Below are 17,378 nucleotides of genomic sequence, written 5' to 3'. Positions count from 1 at the left end.
CCCTGGGGAAGGTGTGAGAGGCACATACACAGACAATGGCACAGGGGTGGGGCTGCAAAGGAGACAAAAGGCACCCCTCTCTCATACACATTTCCAGAGCAATGAAAATGTGTGCAGGGTGAGAGAGAAATACCGGTTCCAAATATACAGTGGGCCCTTGGTATCTGCTGGGGTTCGATTCCAGGAATACCCATGCGTACCAAAATGTCCAAGTTCCATTCATTCAATAAATTAAATAAGTCCCTTCCTTCCATATCTTTTGAGATGGGGGAGACAGAACAAGAGGGAGTAGAAGGAGTTAGGTAGGCACAAAATACTGCCAAAGAGATGGTGGTGTGTCTGTTTTATTTCTTATTGGGTCATTGATGTACTTTTCAGAGTAATACAGCTTGAGTCTCCCTTATCTGAAATGCTTGGGAACAGAAGTGTTTTTGATTTCCCCCCCAAATCTTTAGAATATTTGTGTGTCCAGCGGGCCCTTGATATCAACTAGGGTTTGATTCCAGGACACACACCCCTATGTATACCAAAATCCATGGATTCTCAAGTCCCATTAAATACAATGACATATCAAAATGATATCCCTTATATAAAATGGTAAAATCAATGTTTGCTTTTTAGAATTTGTATATTTTTAGTATTTTCAAGCCATGGATGCTTGAATCCGTGGATCAAGAATCTGTGGATATGGAGGACTGACTATACTTGCTTAGCATGGAAGCAACCTAAAGAAGAATTAGCCATCATAAAGAGGGTCAGGGAATCCAACATCCTTGTTAGTGTCATAGATTGATTAAGCTAAGCAAAAGGCCCTCAACTTGTGCAAGCTTTTGAATTGTCCAGATCTCTTCATTAGGCAAGACAAAAAATAGTTAAGGGGGTCGCAAAGTCTGAGGAGTCGTGTTGTCTGCATAATGGAAATGATAAGTAGTTAACCAGATTCAGAATCATACATATACACATAGAGTGGGCCCTTGGAATCTGCTAGTTTGGTTCCAGGATCCCCCCTTGGATACCAAAATCTGTGGATGCTCAAGTCTGATTAAATGCAATAGCATAGTAAAATGGTGTCCTTTATATAAAATGGCAAAATCAAGGTTTGATTTTGGAGTGCGTGTATGTGTGTATTCAAGCTGTGGATTGTTGAATCCATGGATAAATATCTGTGGATACGGAGGGCCAGTTGTATATGGTAACATCTCAGAATGTTACCAAAATGTATGCTGTAGTTTTATGTAATGCCAATGTTTGCCAACATCTAGCATCTGCTAGAAAAAAGATGTCAACCCAACAAAACTGGGTCTTTCCGGTACCAACTTTACTACATAGCATACATATCCTACCTTTTCCTTTAGAGAAGTAGGGCTTAAATTCTACTCATTAGGGTATATTTACACAAGGGGTTCTTGAACTTGAATCTTTTTGGACTTCAGGTCCCAGAAGCCCCAGCCAGCTTCCCCAACAGTCAGGAATTCTGGAAGCTGAAGGCCCAAACATCTGGAGACACAAAGTTTGGGAACCAGTGATCTACACTGTATAAATAATGCAGTTTGACACCACTTTAACACCCATCACTCCTTCCTACAAAATGAGCCTGCGTTCTGTAGCTTTGTGAGGCACCAGCGCTCTTTGGCCGACAAGACTAAATACAGACCTCCTTATCCACGGATTCTTCATCCATGGATTCAAGCACCCACAGTTTGAATATATATATATATATATATATATATATATATATATACATATATATTCCCAAAAGCAAGCCTTGATTTTGCAATTTTATATAAGGGACACCATTTTACTACACAATTGTATTTAATGGGGCTTGAGCATCTACGAATTTTGGTATCTATGGGGTTCCTGAAGCTGAATCTCAGTGGATACCAAGGGCCCATTGTACCTTGTAAATCTACAAATTGCAGGATTCCACAACTACAGAACTTACAAGTAGTGCCAAAATGCATTACCTCTACAGTATAGATGCATCCAGAGTCCAAACTAGAATACTTTTACTGATAAGTGGTAACTGGGTAAGCCCATAGTTTCATTGATTCAGTGGGTGTCCTTTATTTGGGACTAATAATCGGATTCAGGGCCAGGAGTTCCAGCTTCCAGCAGGCTCTTGTCTCCATGGTAAATTCCATTTTGGTCTCAAGCCCCTGTCACCTCCTTGCACTTACCCCTTGGCCACGGCGAGGACCTTTCAGCTTCCACATGGTAATGTTAGGCAGCAGCAGCAGCAGCAGAACTCCACAGGCATCCCTAGAAGAAAGAGATAAGGCAGCATGTGAGTTGATATGGAGGGGGGCCGGGGTTAGATGGTAATTCAAGGCTGTATCAATGGCTGCTGTGATAAGCTTTCCCCCTCCCATCAAAGCCCCCACTGTTTCCATCTCGGCTGTGCCATCACAGAGCCACACGGGGGCTAAAGGGGCCCATTATCCCGAAAGCAATAGAGCTCTCATAGCATTTAGACACATGACCCTGGCACCCCAGTGAAAATGAAAACGGGGTGGAGGGAAGAGGAGGCTGGGGGTAAAGAATGAAGGCCACTGGCAAGAGTAAGGAGAAAGAAGGCATCTATTGCAAGCCGGACTATCAGCTGATCCAAGGGGTGTAGGGACCCACAGAGCAAGAGAAATGGACAGGTCAGGACTTGTGTCTTGCCCTTGGGTGAGGAACAGAGGGATCCCTTGTCATTTGTTTGCATGGGGTTATTGATTAATTGAGAAAGAAAAAGAGAAGGACAGGGAGATGTGGGGTGTGGTTGTGCCTGGTTTACTGGGACCTAATGGGTGGTGGTGGGGTTTTAAACTCTGGATCTGGGTTTTGCAGCACAAAGCCAGCCCAAGGCATTTTAAGAAAAGCAAAAACAAGGCAAAGTGCAAAAAAAAAGTATTTACAAACTCATTTCCAAATTTGGAATTTGCTTTCTAAACTTTACAGACCATTTGTGTGGGTGGTCCAGCGTTCCTCCTGGTTGCACCATTTCAGTCACAAAAATAGAGTGCTTAAGGTTATTGCAGTGAAGGGTGCGTGTCTGTGAAGCATCGCCCCAGTGCATACAAAGGTCCCAATCTATGGTGAAATTCTCTGTCACAAGATCTACTGAAGTGAGTTTCTGTTCCTTTTGGCAGAGGTGGCAAAGAATTTCCCAGTGAGCTGGGTTCCAAAGATTGGGAGCACTTTTGCATTACAGAATTATATTATTATGATTCCACATTGACTGCCAGGATAACATTCTATAGTATCCTGGGATTTACAGTTTGGAGAGAGGCAGTGCCTCTGGAGCCAGTGTTGTGTTGTGATCTGAATACTGGACTATGACTCTGGAGACTAGGTTTCGAATCCCAGCTCGGCCATGTAAACCCATGGGTGACCTTAAGCAAGTCACATTCTCTCAGCCTCAGAGGATGGCAAAGGCAAACCTGCTCTGAAGAAACATGCCACGAAAACCCTGTAAGTTGCCGTAAGTCAGAAACAACTTGAAGGCACACAACAACAACAAACAACAGTGCCTCAGATAAAGCTGCCATCCCCAGCACTCTTCAGGATGCAGCCATGGCAATTAAAGTAGAATCATTGTGCTATAATCCCACAGTGTGGAAAGATCTCTTCATTTCTTACCCTGCTATCACCATGCAGTTTTCTCATGGCTACTTCCAGAATCCAGCTTGCAAATATTACTGTTTTGGGCTATAACTGATGTGATTTGGGAGTTTGGGGAATCTAAAAGAGTAACTTTTCCAAGCTTTTCAGGAACATGAGAAGGAACAATCTCTGACTGGCTTCTGAGCTGACTACACACTAAGGCTTCCATTGGCTTGGTGGGTGACTGCACTCAGTGCCAGTCTGCCGCTGTCCTGCTAATCCATGCTAACACCTCTCTTCCACCCTCAATCCCTAGAAGTAGCCCCCTTCCCTGGATCTCCAGGCAATTACATCTGCTCAACGCCCACTATTATATAGCACTAGTAATTCCATTCAAGCCCCATCTATCCTTATTTGCAGGCTTCAGGAAGCTGCAGAATCTGGGGCATTTGGCACAAGCAGGGATAGGCACAACATTTCCCATATGGGAGTGGGTGCAAGATTAATGCTGTAGCCGGCGAGGTGGAGGGATGAAGAGAAGTAGGGTAAGGGGAGAGGCTAAGAGTGGAGGAGGTGGAAGTAAACAGATTGTGTGTGTATGTAAATATGTGTACAAAAATACTAGAACTAGTAAAGAATAATAGAATCATAGAATCAAAGAGTTGGAAGAGACCTCAAGGGCCATCCAGTCCAACCCCCTACCATGCAGGAACACACAATCAAAGTGCCTCCAACACATGGCCATCTAGCCTCTGTTTAAAAACCTTCAAAGATGGAGACTCCACCACTTTCCAAGGGAGTGTGTTCCAAGATATACAACTGAGTACAAAAATTAAAATTGTATAAGCCAGTATATTCCTCATCACCATGTACGGGTGTGAGAGCTGGACAGTGAAGAAAGAGGATAGGAAGAAAATCAACTCATTTGAGATATGATGCTGGAGAAGAGTGCTGAGGATACCATGGACAACCAAGAACACAAACAAATGGGTCATTGAACAGATCAAGCCCAAAATCTCCCTGGAAGCCAAGATGATAAAGCTGTGGTTGTCATACTTCGGACACATCATGAGAAGGAACAACACACTGGAATAATAATGCTAAGAAAGGTAGAGGGACACAGAAAGAGAGGAATACTGCATGCTATATGGTTGGACTTTATTAAGGAGGTTGTGTTTGCAGGATCTGAGCAGAACAGTGGGGGATAGGGAGTTGGAGATGTTTCATCTACAGGGTCACCACGACTTGGGATTGACTCGAGGGTGGTTAACAACAACAAACAAAAAATACAGAAACCAAGGGATCAAGAAGAGTTTAAGATGTTGCTTCATCTAAGCCTCTCCCAGGAATCTGGGATCCAGCATATTTGGCCCCATCTATCTTTCCTTCCCTGTAAGATTAAGAACAAGGCATCTGTGTACCCCTGCTCTTAAGCAAAATCTCATCCAAAACTCATCCATCCTTCTCTGTCCTTTGCAGCACTCCTTCTGGGCCTTGAAGTCAACTGAGGCCCCCCTCAACGGGTAGAAGCAGAGGCTGAGAAGGTGTCAGGGTCATCAAGAAATTGCAGTTCCTTGGCGGACACCCAGCACAGCCTCCCCCACAGCGGGAAGCAGGCGTGGGGAGAGCCATGCCAGTCTTGGGGCTGGTGAATGCCCCCTTTGTCTGGCTCAGGGTAGGGGGCAGGGAAAGAGCCACCTCTGATAAGAGTCCAAAGAAGAATGAGAGACTCTGGCTCATGGTGTTCTTCACCAGCTTGCTTAAGCCCACAAGTATCAAAGTCCAGCCATAATCTGTGGGGAAGTGCAACAGTGTCAGGTCCAGGTGGAGTAACTTGACATCTTTCTTCCCCCCTCCATCCCAGTCTATACATGTGTACTCTCCCCTGAGCCTTATCCACCAGAAGGGGTAGGAAAGAGGATGGAGGAGTTGAGCAGGGCAAGGAAGCAGCCCATGCTGCAGGAGGAAATCAATGGGGCTTTGAGCTCCTTCCAAGGTAACAAGTTGTGGAGTAAGAAAACATGCAGAGAACTCAAAGCAGGCGTCAAAGCAAGTCACAGCGTGAAGCGAAAAGAGACACCAAAGAAAATGTGGGGTAGACGTGAAGGGACCACAGCCAACGGAGGGATGTTGGTACCGTGCCACAAACCACTTCTGCTTCCTAATTCCTTACACTTCAGGATGCACAGAGCTCTCACTGGCATTGCCCCATTAAACCTCAAGGCGCCTCACAGATATCACAGCATATCTATGCATCTCAGTCCAGCAGGCCCAGCAACTAGGCATCTACAGGTACAGGAAAACACACACACAGAGACACACACACCAACAATAACCTACCAACATTCCTCAGAGCTGGAAAGGTACTCTCTCAATCCACTGCCACAGATTTCTGGCTTACACCAGCCTCAGGCACCATGGGCACACCTGCTTCAGTGAGAAAGCAGGTTCTTGCTTTGCCTGCCAGGTACCTGGCGCTGCTGCCTTTGCACAGGTTGCTATGCTGGGCTGTAAGCAACACTGTGGTGAACCCAACCCAGCGTCACTGATGCCCACGAGAGCCAAAAGTGTGGGCGGCCTCCAATAAACTCTTTCTCTCACACACATAACACAGCGGCAGCAGCAGCAGCAAGTGGGGCTGGGAATCACTGCAGGCCACTACGGAAAAGGGAGCAAACCACCAGAAGTCCTTGTGGAGTGTGGGTGTGCATGAGAGACAGATAAACAGAAGAATTTAGTCTATCAAACATTCCCACAGCCAAAAGGAAAGGGGTTGGCGGCTTAAGCGGGTATCAGTAACTTAGTGTGTTTTAATGATTTTGTATTTTTTTACTTGTTATATTGATGCAATGTTTTTAATTCTGTTTTTAAAGTTGTACTGGGTTTTGACAACTTTAAAAACATAATGAAAATAATCACACCAATATTTCTGAGAGAGAGAGAGAGAGAGAGAGAGAGAGAGAGAGAGAGAGAGCTAGCGTGGTGTAGTGGCTTGAGTGTTGGACTACAACTCTGGAGACCAGGGTTCAATTCCCAGCTCAGCCGTGAAACCCATTGGATGACCTTGGACATGTCACACCCTCACAGCCTCAGGGGAAGGCAATGGCAAACCTCCTCTGAACAAATCTTGCCAAGAAAACCCTGTGGAAGGTTCCTCTTAGGGTTGCCAAAAGTTGGAAATGACTTGAATGCACCCAAATACAATTAGGTCACAAACTCTCAGCCTCAGGGGAAGGCAATGGCAAACCTCCTCTGAACAAATATTGCCAGGAAAACCCCATGACAGGTTCACCTTAGTGTTGCCATAAGTCGGAAATGACTCGAAGGCGTACGACACACACACACACTGGTTTTCGAGTATCTTTTGTGAGCTGCCTTGGGTCCAAAGCAGGAGAAAGGTGGCATATAAATAATGTAAATAATAGTAAATAATAATCGTAGATGAGGTAAGCCCTGACAACTTAGGTCTAGGAGGGAATCTCCCATCATAGTCCCATCATTATCCATCCAAATCTATGGCAGTGCCCCACAGTCCCAAGCAGAACACAATGTATAGGAGGAAAGAGAGACTGAGTGATAAGCATGGTGTTTGTTATATAATCCAGGCAGACATTAAGCACTATTTGCTCGCCTATGGTAAACAGTCCCATTAAGGGGAGACAAGCACTAATCCCCCATCCTCCACGCTGTGTGAAGGGAGGAGGAGCAGAAGAGAATAACACCGCCACAGGATTAAACCCACGTGATCCTGAGTTCTTGGCAAATCCAGGCTTCCTCCTCCTCCTCATCCCACCCCCCCAACACCAACCCATCCCACACTCCTGTTTTAAGCCACTGGCTCAAGTCTCTGGGGAGGAAAGTAGTGTGACACCTCTTTTGCTCCCTGTCTCTTCTCCACTCCACACATACACACACAGTGCAAAATGAATGAACTCCACTCCTTTTGAAAAGTAACCAACAAATAGCAATTCCCAACTTAAATAGCGATGTGACTGAAGGTGGCCAGGCATGTTGGGATTTGTTTTGAAGTAGGGTTGCCATTTGTCCCAGAAGGCCTGAAAAATCCCAGATTGAAGGGACTAAAAAATTGAAGAAAATCCCAGATTACTCCTTCATCGCAGACGATGAGTAGTTTAAAATGTGGCAGTGGAGATGAAGGTGGAAACCGTGCAAGAAGACTGGCACTGATGGGAGCCTCATCCCACCCTGCAAGGTGTGGTTGCACACCTTATTCTTCCATTCCATTCCATTCCATCCCTCTGGTTGCCACCTTATTCATCCATTCCCACCTTCTTTCCCCCAACAGGCCCAGAAAGTGAAAAAGGAAAGGAGGCAAGCAGAGATGGCCTTGTGTTGTGTAGTCTGTGTTGGCGGCTTGAGCCTAGGGCTAGGCAGCACAGTGGAAGTTCACTTCCAAACAGTCTCAAGAGAGTAAGTCCCTTTACTCTCTGGGGCTACTTGGAAGCTTCCCTCTCCTCCAGCTAGAGGAAAAAAGAAGAAGAAAAGAGCTCTTAGCTTGTACTGAGGTTGAAGCACAATGATAGCTAAAGTGTAAAGATTAATGTGTTGAACTTACACTATCAGAATGCAAATTCATAATATGCATAATTATCGTAATTTATATAATTTGCAAAATATAAACTCAGATATGAAGAACTGGATAATGGTAACCCTATTTTGAAGTCAACAACAGAGAGGGAGTTTTTTTGGGGGGAGGATTCCCACGTCGTACACAGAGACAGTGTCACCACCAGTACTGCAAGCAGCTGTCCAGGAATAACGCCTATCTTTGGCTGCATCTGCACCGTGGACATAATGCAGTTTGATACCACTTGAACTGTATTTAACTTAACACTATGGGATACTGGGATTTGTAATTTTGTAAGATGATTAGCTCTCTCTGTCAGAAACTCTGTGGCCACACCAAACTACAAATCCCGGGATTCCATAGCATGGAGCCCTGGCAGTTAAAACATTGTCAAACTGGATTATTTCTGCAATGCAGATGCCGCCTATATCTACCTGAAGGGAACGCTGAGACCTGTAGTATGAAACGGCTACCTTCCCAAGCTTGGCCAGAAACACACCTCCCTACTCACTCTTGTTACAACTGTGGCTCATTGGCCGCACTGCTTTGAAAAACTGTTTTTTGTTGTTGTTTTTTCAAACCCATCTGGGTACCATTTAACATATCCATTTGGAGATCCTCACACCAAACCACATGAGACACAGCGGGTGAAGGGAATGTGAGGGAGGGAAGGACAAAATCAGCAGGGGATGTCTTCCTCTGGCAAGGCAATTCCATAAACTCAGCAAATGGTGGGTGGGCGTGGTGCTGTCAACAGATTGCTCCTATCTACTACTCGTCCTTCTTTGTTCTGCACTGTTGTTAGTATTTTCTATTGAATTTTTTGCTCTTTGGGTGGATGGGTGTGTAGTCTGGGTATTATGTCTGCATAATTTAGTAAACCAATTGAATAAAAAAAGTTTTTTTAATAATAATAATAATAATAATAATAATAATATAAAGCTATAATAGACGTAAGGGTAAGAAAGTCAGGTTTCAACAGAGACTCCAACCAAAGCAGCGCCAAACTAAGGTGCCTCATTTACTTTGGAGGGAAATAATAATCTCACATAGTTTAATTTTGCTTTGTTTGTTGTCTGATTAATGCAAAGAGCCCATCTTCCCATACTCCAAGTTTCGGGGAGAAACACCACCAACATCCAGCTTAATATAGTGGTCCCTTGGTATCCGCTAGGGCTTGGTTCCAGGACCTCCCCATGGAGACCAAAATCCGTGGATGCACAAGTCCCATTAAATACAAAGGTGTAATGAAATGGTGTCCCTTATCTAAAATAACAAAATCAAGGTTTCCTTTTTAAGAATGTATATCTTTTTGGAATATTTTCAAGCCATAGATAGTTAGGTCTATACACTCACTAGGAAATAGTTCTCTACAGTTCTGGACTTTTCCAGCCCTTCCTGCAAAATGAATCCAGGTTCATTTCAATCCTTTCTGAATCCAATGTACGTGCTTTATCGCCGAGCTACAATCTGGACTTATGAGCTGACTTTATCTTCAATTGGGAAGGAATCCCCCATCGCCAACTCAAACACACCTCAGGCATGAGATCATGATGTTAAAGGAACCTGCCTCCTGTCCATCTCAGCTGCATTACTTTCTGCTCAGAGAAAACAGCAGCTACACCCTGTTGGTAACTTTATTCAGTGTAAAGTACTCAGCATTTTTTATTTTATTTTATGTTGACAGAGCTCCAGCCTACTGGAAACACCAGCCTCTGACCCAACAGCCCTCCATCACAGTCTTTGTGTATGGGTTCTCTCTGTTATTCCCCAGCAGTATGCAAATTTTACTCTGCACTTCCTCAGGGACACTTTCACCTACTTTCACCTTACATGTTCCACCAGGATTCATCTCTAGCAGTGAAAACAGACACCGGGACTCACTCAGCTCTAACACAAATTAAACTCCAGGGAAAGCCCCTACTAGCCTGAACAAAATAGGACATTTAAGTTGGCTCTCCATATCCACAGATTCTGCACCCGTGGATTCAACCATCTACGCCTTGAAAATATATATAATTTTAAAGCCAATAAGCAAACCTTGATTTTTGCCGTTTTGTATAAGGGTCACAATTTTGCTGTATATAATATAATGAGACATAAGCACCAACAAATGTTGGTATCTACAGGCGGAGGGTAGTGGTCCTAGTAGTGAACCAAACCCCAGCAGATACCATGGGCCCACTGTATGCCCTTCCCCAAATTCACACTGACTCAACTTTCAGTTCCAGAAAGGAAATGGGATAAATAGAAGTAAACTGAGAATCATTTCACCTATCTGCCTGCAAGCAAACTATCCTTAGGACTGAGACTGGGTTCCCTTTGTCGCAGAAGCTTAACCAAAGCAATAAAAATAAAAGGCTGGGGGTGGTTTACTGGGACTCTCCATCATTTGTCCATGGTGACATTCCTACAGCAATATGGGGTGAAGAATAGTCACATTGCTTTGGTTCATCCAAGCAAGCCCCCATAGCCATCTGGGTAGTGGGAGGGGGCATACTGGCATCCTCTGTTTTCTGCAACCATTTGGGCACCCTAATGTCGCAGTTCAGGTGTTGGACTAGCAATAATAAACCTCCTCTGAACATGTATCTAGAGAGATCTTGTAGTATCTTTGAGACTAACTGAAAGAAAGAAGTTGGTAGCATGAGCTTTAATAGACTTAAGTCTGCTTCTTTAGAAATCTATCTGAGGAAGTAGACTGAAGTCTATGAAAGCTACCAACTTCTTTCTTTCAGGTCTCAAAGGTGCGACAAGATCTCTCTACATACTGATTCTACAGACTAACACAGCTATATCTTCGGATTCTCCTCTGAGCAGGTTTTGCCAGGAAAACTCAAGGAGAATGCCCCATATGTTGGAAATTACTTGAAGGCACACAGCAACACACAAGACCAAACTTCCTCCACCTTAGTGCCAGGAGCGAAGGAACTCACCTCTCCAGGTCTAACTAAGGAAGGTCAGTTATGAGCTACACAAAACAAGTCCCACGAACTGGAACATGTCCTCTCACACAGGCACAACGCTCCTCTGTTTGGCTGGATGAGGCGCACCCAAGATTCCCCCCCCCTCCCATTCTTTCAAAAGAATAATCACCACCTTTCTCCCTCCACACCCTCTCCAAGCACCTGTTTCCCAGGACCTGGCTTCAGAGCCTCCCAGCCCATTCAAACAGGCAATTGGAGACAAAACAGAACTCACCCAAAGCAACCCACTCCAACGCAATGGACAAGCAGAGTCCCAGAAAAGCAGTGTCACAGAGATCCCCAGAAATGGGGGGGAAGCAGAACCCTAAGAGAACCAGCCTTTCAAAATACCCCCCCCCCCCCAATCTCTCCACCCCAGATTTATTTTCTTCCTCTCTCCAAGTCTGACCATTTGGAGTTCAGGCGCACCCATCCTTCCACAGTATTCAGAGGGATCTTCTGTAGCACCTTGGAAACCAACTGAAGGAAAGAAGCTGGTAGCTGGAGCTTTTGCAAACTTGAGCCTACAGGTTACCAGCTTCCTTCTTTCAGGCTAAACCTGGAAAAGCTCATACTACTAGTTCCTTTTTTTCAGGCTCAAGCCTAGGAAAGCTCAGGGTACCAGCTTCTTTCTTTCAGGATCAAAGCTCAGACTACCATCTTCTTTCTTTTAGGCTCAAGCCTAGGAAAGCTCAGACTACTAGCTCCTTTCTTTCAGGCTCAAGCCTAGCAAAGCTCAGGCTACCAGCTTCTTTAAAAGTCAAGCTCAGGAAAACTCTGGCTATCAGCTTCTTTCTTTTAAGGCTCAAGCCTAGGAAAGCTCAGGCTACCAGCTTCCTTCTTTCAATTCAGGCTCAAGCCTAGCAAAGCTCAGGCTACCAGCTTCTTTAAAAGTCAAGCTCAGGAAAACTCTGGCTATCAGCTTCTTTCTTTTAAGGCTCAAGCCTAGGAAAGCTCAGGCTACCAGCTTCCTTCTTTCAATTCAGGCTCAAGCCTAGCAAAGCTCAGGCTACCAGCTTCTTTAAAAGTCAAGCTCAGGAAAACTCTGGCTATCAGCTTCTTTCTTTTAAGGCTCAAGCCTAGCAAAGCTCAGGCTACCTGGGATGGCAAAGGCAAACCCCCTCTGAACAAACCTTGCCAAAAAATAAAACAAAACCATGCTAGGTTCACCTTAGAGTTGCCATAAGTCAGAAACAACTTGAAGGCACGCAACCACAGCGAGGGCAGGTCACACTCTCTCAGCATCTAGGGAAGGCAATGGCAAACCCTTTATGAAGAAACCTTGCCAAAAGAAACTTATGATAGTCTCACCTTTGGGTCACCATGCGTCAGATACAACTTGAAGACACATAACAACAACTAGGGCCAAACCACACTCTCTCAGCCTCGGGAAAAGCCATGGTAAACCCCTCTGAACCAATCTGGCCAAGAAAACCCAAGCTAGAAACTCATGGAATGACCTTGGGCAAGTCACACTCTCTCAGCCTCAGGGGAAGGCCAGGGCAACCCCCCTCTGAAACAACCTTGCCAGGCAAACCCTAGGGCAGAAACCCACTGGGTGATCATGGGCAAGTCACACTCTCTCGGCCTCAGAACAAGCCAAGAAAAGCCCAGCAGAGGGTCTTAGGAAAGACTGATGAAAGGGAGACAGGTTTTGCAAGGAGAAGGGCTGGCAGATGGAGGGGGGGGGGGCTAGAACTTGACAGAAGAAACTACAAAGGGATGAGAAAAGAGAGAACAAACTGGAGGATCCAGAGAAGGAGGAAGAGATCGCTTAGTCCTCCAAGGAAAGGGGACCCCAGAGAGCCCCAAAGAGCATCCCAGCGCCTTACCTGGCCAGCCAAGGGGCAAAGGACCTGCAGCAGCAGCAGCAGCAGCAGCAGCAGCTCTGTCCTGGGCAGCGCAGCACTCGCACTCAGAGCCACTCCCCACAATGCACCGCTGGCCCCTCCGAAGAGGCTTCTTGCTTGGGCTTGGCAGCCAATTCCAAGCCAACCCGCCCCTCTTTTTCTTTTCCTCCTCCTCCTCCTCCTCCTCCTCCTCCCAAAGTCCCAAAGCTGGCCATACAGACCAAGACTCAAGGGCGCCCCCTGCTGCTTAAAATCACAATATCCTTTTTTTTAAAAATGATACCTTTATGGGGCCAACCAAAATGCACCATGACATGCTGCAAGCTTTCAGAGTCGCACTAGTTTCTTCTTCATCAGCCAAAGAGGAGCAAGAAACTGAAGATGTTAGTCCTAGACCTGCATTTTATTGTTTCTGGTCTTGGTTCAGATGGTATGGGGGGCTACCTGCAGGCTGGCACCTTCCCCCTTCACTGGGAGATGTTCAGAGTCAAGGAAACAAGCATGCCCATCAGTGCCAATATTAGGAAAAAATGCTTTACCCTCATTGGAGGCAGAAGCCTCAGATGGCAAGGTCTCTGCTACACCACCTAAAGTTTTCCTGATGCAAAAGATGAAGACCTCTTGAGAAATGTAGTGCTCTCTACCTACAAAGGAGACTGTGGCTTCACAAAGGAAGGAGACACACTGGATTCCAAGGAGACATCTTCTCCAAGGTCTGAACTTACAGTAGTCTCTTGCCCTAAGTCCAGGTTTCTCATCAGGACTATCAGATACAGTGGCACTCCCATGTCTTTTAAGATCATTCTGTGATGTACATTGAAAACATGGATATATACAGGTAGTTTCTGGATTTGTTCCACAGGTACAGTCAGTCCTCTTCAACCATGGATTTTTTTATCCACAGATTCAAGCACCCACGGCTTGAAAATATTAAAAAAAAAGTCTAAATTCCAAATAGGAAACCTTGATTTTCCATTTTGTATAAATCCATTTTGCTCTGCCATTATATTTAATGGGACTTGAGCATCCATGGATTTTGTTATCCACAGGGGCTCCTGGAACCAAACCCCAGCGGATAACAAGGTCCCCAGTGTATGTAAATAGGTTTGCAGCAATTTAAGATTAACATAAATAATGGTATGTTATCACGCAGGGCACAGCATATAGCAGAAAGAGTCCAGTCTTCAGCAATCTGTGGCAGAAGAGCAGGGCCAGTTCTGCTATCAGGCAGATTGAGGTGACCATCCCATGAAGCAGATTTTGGTGTCACATAATCATAAGAGTTTATCACACAGGAGGAAATTCTCTTAATTTCGAATGAAAAGAAAGTGGGGCCAGAACACATTCACATGAATTCACTAGTTCAGCGAATTTATGTGAATTTGAATTGCGTTCGAACTGACTTCCCATTGCCCCAAAATAGCTTGCCATTGCCCAAAATTGTGTGTGATCACCTCTCACACAATAACGTGAAACCCCATGATTGCGTTCGGACTGACTTCCCATTGCCCGAAATTGCGTGTGGTAGTCTATCACGCAATAACGTTAAACCCCATGATTGCGTTTGGATTGCCATTGGATTATACTTCCAATTTCCCTTGTCTGATAACGTTCAGAGTTTCTTACAACTTACCAGTGCCAACTGTTGGAGAGGATATGGAACTGGATCTTACTGCACCTTTGAGACTAACTGAGCAAAAGACATTGTAGCATCAGCTTTTGTAGATGTTAAGGACCATACCTTGGAAAAGTTTGGGACTGTGATTCCTAGAATCCCCAGCCTACACAGCCAGCAGCTGGGAACTGTAGTACAAAATAGAATTTTAGCAACCAAGCTGTTCAGAGGAAAGGCAGCTGGAATCGTATGTCCAGGCTCTTGTCCATGGCTTTAACTGCCCTGCCTCAATGCTAGGGAATTCTAGGAACTGTAGTTTTGTCAGCCACAATAAACTACAATTCCCAGGATTCCTAGCACTGAGCCAGGGCAGTTAAAGCAGTCTCAAACTGGATTATCTCTGCAGTGTATTTTGGACCTTTCTCAGCTACTGCGTGTCCTTCAGTCCATGCCCCTGCCCCACTGTTCAATAGCACCCAGCACAATAATGGTTCCTCTTTAGAGGGCAAAAGCAAGGCTCGCAACATCACAACAGCCCACCCAAGTCCCTTTAAACCTCTGGGAAGCCCTGGTATAGATAACTGTCCATACTTCAAGAGTTACATTCTAAGTAGGAAAACAGTAATTATGAAAGCAGCAATTATGAGAGGTAGGACACACATTAGATGCAAAGTTTTTCCCTATTTTCTGTGAATGCAAATCCATCCATCCTGTTTTTAGTTTCAACAATAAGTATGCAGGGGGCAAGTCAGCAAAAATCAGCAGCAAGTACACTGGGCCCTTGTTATGCACTGAGGTTTAGTTCCCGGACCCCAGTGGATACCAAAATCCGTGAGTGCTAAGTCCCATTATATTATATACAATGACATAGTAAAATAAAATGGCAAAATTGAGCTTTACTTTTTTTTGGGGGGGGGACATTTGTGGAATATTTTTTGGTGTTCTAGAGGAGTTCTAGAACACGGCCACATAGCCCAAAAAACCCACAAAAAACTATGGATGCTGGCCATGACAGCCTTCAACTTCACATTTGTGGCATATTTTCAAGCTGTGAATGGTGGAATCCATTGACGCAAAATCAATGGTTATGGACTGCTGACTGTATCTTTCCAAAAGAAAGAAAGAAGCCCAAGAACATCAGCCGTCTTGAAGAAAAAATCATCCATCATTCACATAATTTAGCGTTGTCCCTCCCTCTATGAAAATGCAAGCTGCTGTGTGGGAATAATAAGAGTCTGTAAAATGGAGTCTGTCGTTTTCCCATGCCTTAATTACGAATTCACTTTTTAGAAATTATTATAGGATGCCGGTTATTATATATGTTTTGAAGTGCTCAGTCAGCACCGTCAATAATTGGGCAAGGTTGTTCAGACAAACATACTTTCTAAAAGAACGGTTTCATGCAGTTGATGCAGCTGTTTCCCATAGAGCAGGGATGGGCAAAATGCAGCCTAGAGTTACATGCAGCCCCAGGGGACAACTACCAATAAATCAATAAATAACTTAAAAATATAACTTTGGCTCCAGAATAACCTCTAGTAGACGCAGAGGCCATGTTTTCTATTTCACCTTCCAGAAATCCTGATTGTTGCATAAATTGGCTGGGGCTTCTGGGTGTTGAAAACAAAAAACCTGGAGGACCTAAAGTTGAGAACCACTGGATTACACCATGGTTAGCTAGTAATGATGAAGGAAGAGAACTGGTTAGTCCTTTATGGTTGAGAATCATCTGGTCCACCAGATATTGTTTGACTACTCCTACCATTCCTCACTATCCTCTGTTCTGGCTAGAGCTGCTGTCATGTACAATCCAACAACACATGGGTGGCTATTTTATTCCCATCCCAGTCATCTACTTGTTGTCCAAGGTGGTGTATATATTTGGTCTGTCCAGATGAGTGTAGCATAATCAGATTAAGGGCCTGAACAGACAGGCCAAAATAAAGCTGCTTCAGGTCACTTTGGAGGTATGCTGTTTAAATGATGCATGCGTCTTAAGAGGCCGGATGCCCCGCCAAAGCCATGATCCAGTCCTAAGGACTGGAGCACAGCTTTGGCACAGCTTCTGGCCTCTTAAAATGCATGTTTTAAACAGCATACCTCCAAATTGACCCGAAGCAGCTTTATTTTGGCCTGACTGTTTGGGCCCATAGAGAGATCCATTGATTTTTAGCACCCTGGTTGCTACTTGTTGAATGTGTGAATTTAATCCAGCAAAAGGTTTTCTACAGCAGTTGATGTGGGATTAGATCACTGCCCATAATTTTGCCCTGTCACCTTTGTAGAGCAGCCGCATAGTTAACTGAAACATACATTGTTACATAACAGGATTCACAAATGATTTTGCTGTATTCTTGCCTTGCTTGAGTCAGCTCTTAGCAAAAGTTCAAATGACATATGCATGTTAATTTAAACATGGCACTAACCCAGAAGCAAGGTTCCCAAGGGTATGGACTGGAAGGTGCGGGTACCCAGAAAATGGAAGAAACAAATGTGCAAATGGTGCTGCGGGACAGATATTGTCATCTGTATGCCAGGATGCCTGGAGGTTATAGGCGTTCCAGTCCAAAACTGCTGGAGGGCAGTACCTTGCCTATCCTTGGTCTATATTAATAGGCAGCATCTCTCCAGGGTGCCAGAAGTTCTTTCCAGACCATCCTGAAGCTGGCAGGAGCTAAAATTGGGACCTTTTGCATGCAAAGTACATGTTTCATCAGTGAACAATGCTCCCTTCCATGTTTTAATGGTGAGCACTCCTGCAATTACAG

The 17,378-nt window shown here is 44.8% G+C and overlaps 1 protein-coding gene across 2 annotated transcripts in view; it reads right to left on the bottom strand.

The window, feature by feature from the left end:
• PLXNB3 (plexin B3) overlaps nt 1-2,258 on the bottom strand; it is an 81,445-nt gene extending 79,187 nt beyond the window's left edge. For both annotated transcript variants that reach the window (XM_089486052.1, XM_089486059.1), the window contains exon 1: nt 2,181-2,258. In XM_089486052.1, the coding sequence (XP_089342178.1) occupies nt 2,181-2,216 (36 nt within the window). In that variant the 5' untranslated portion in view covers nt 2,217-2,258. The remainder of the gene's footprint in view (nt 1-2,180) is intronic.
• Nucleotides 2,259-17,378: the final 15,120 nt, after the last annotated feature.

This window comes from Sceloporus occidentalis, unplaced genomic scaffold (assembly GCF_023333645.1).
Source record: "Sceloporus occidentalis isolate IW3139 unplaced genomic scaffold, rSceOcc1.0.p SCAF_1, whole genome shotgun sequence".
Taxonomy (NCBI): domain Eukaryota; kingdom Metazoa; phylum Chordata; class Lepidosauria; order Squamata; family Phrynosomatidae; genus Sceloporus; species Sceloporus occidentalis.
This window is presented reverse-complemented; position numbering and strand designations above follow the sequence as displayed.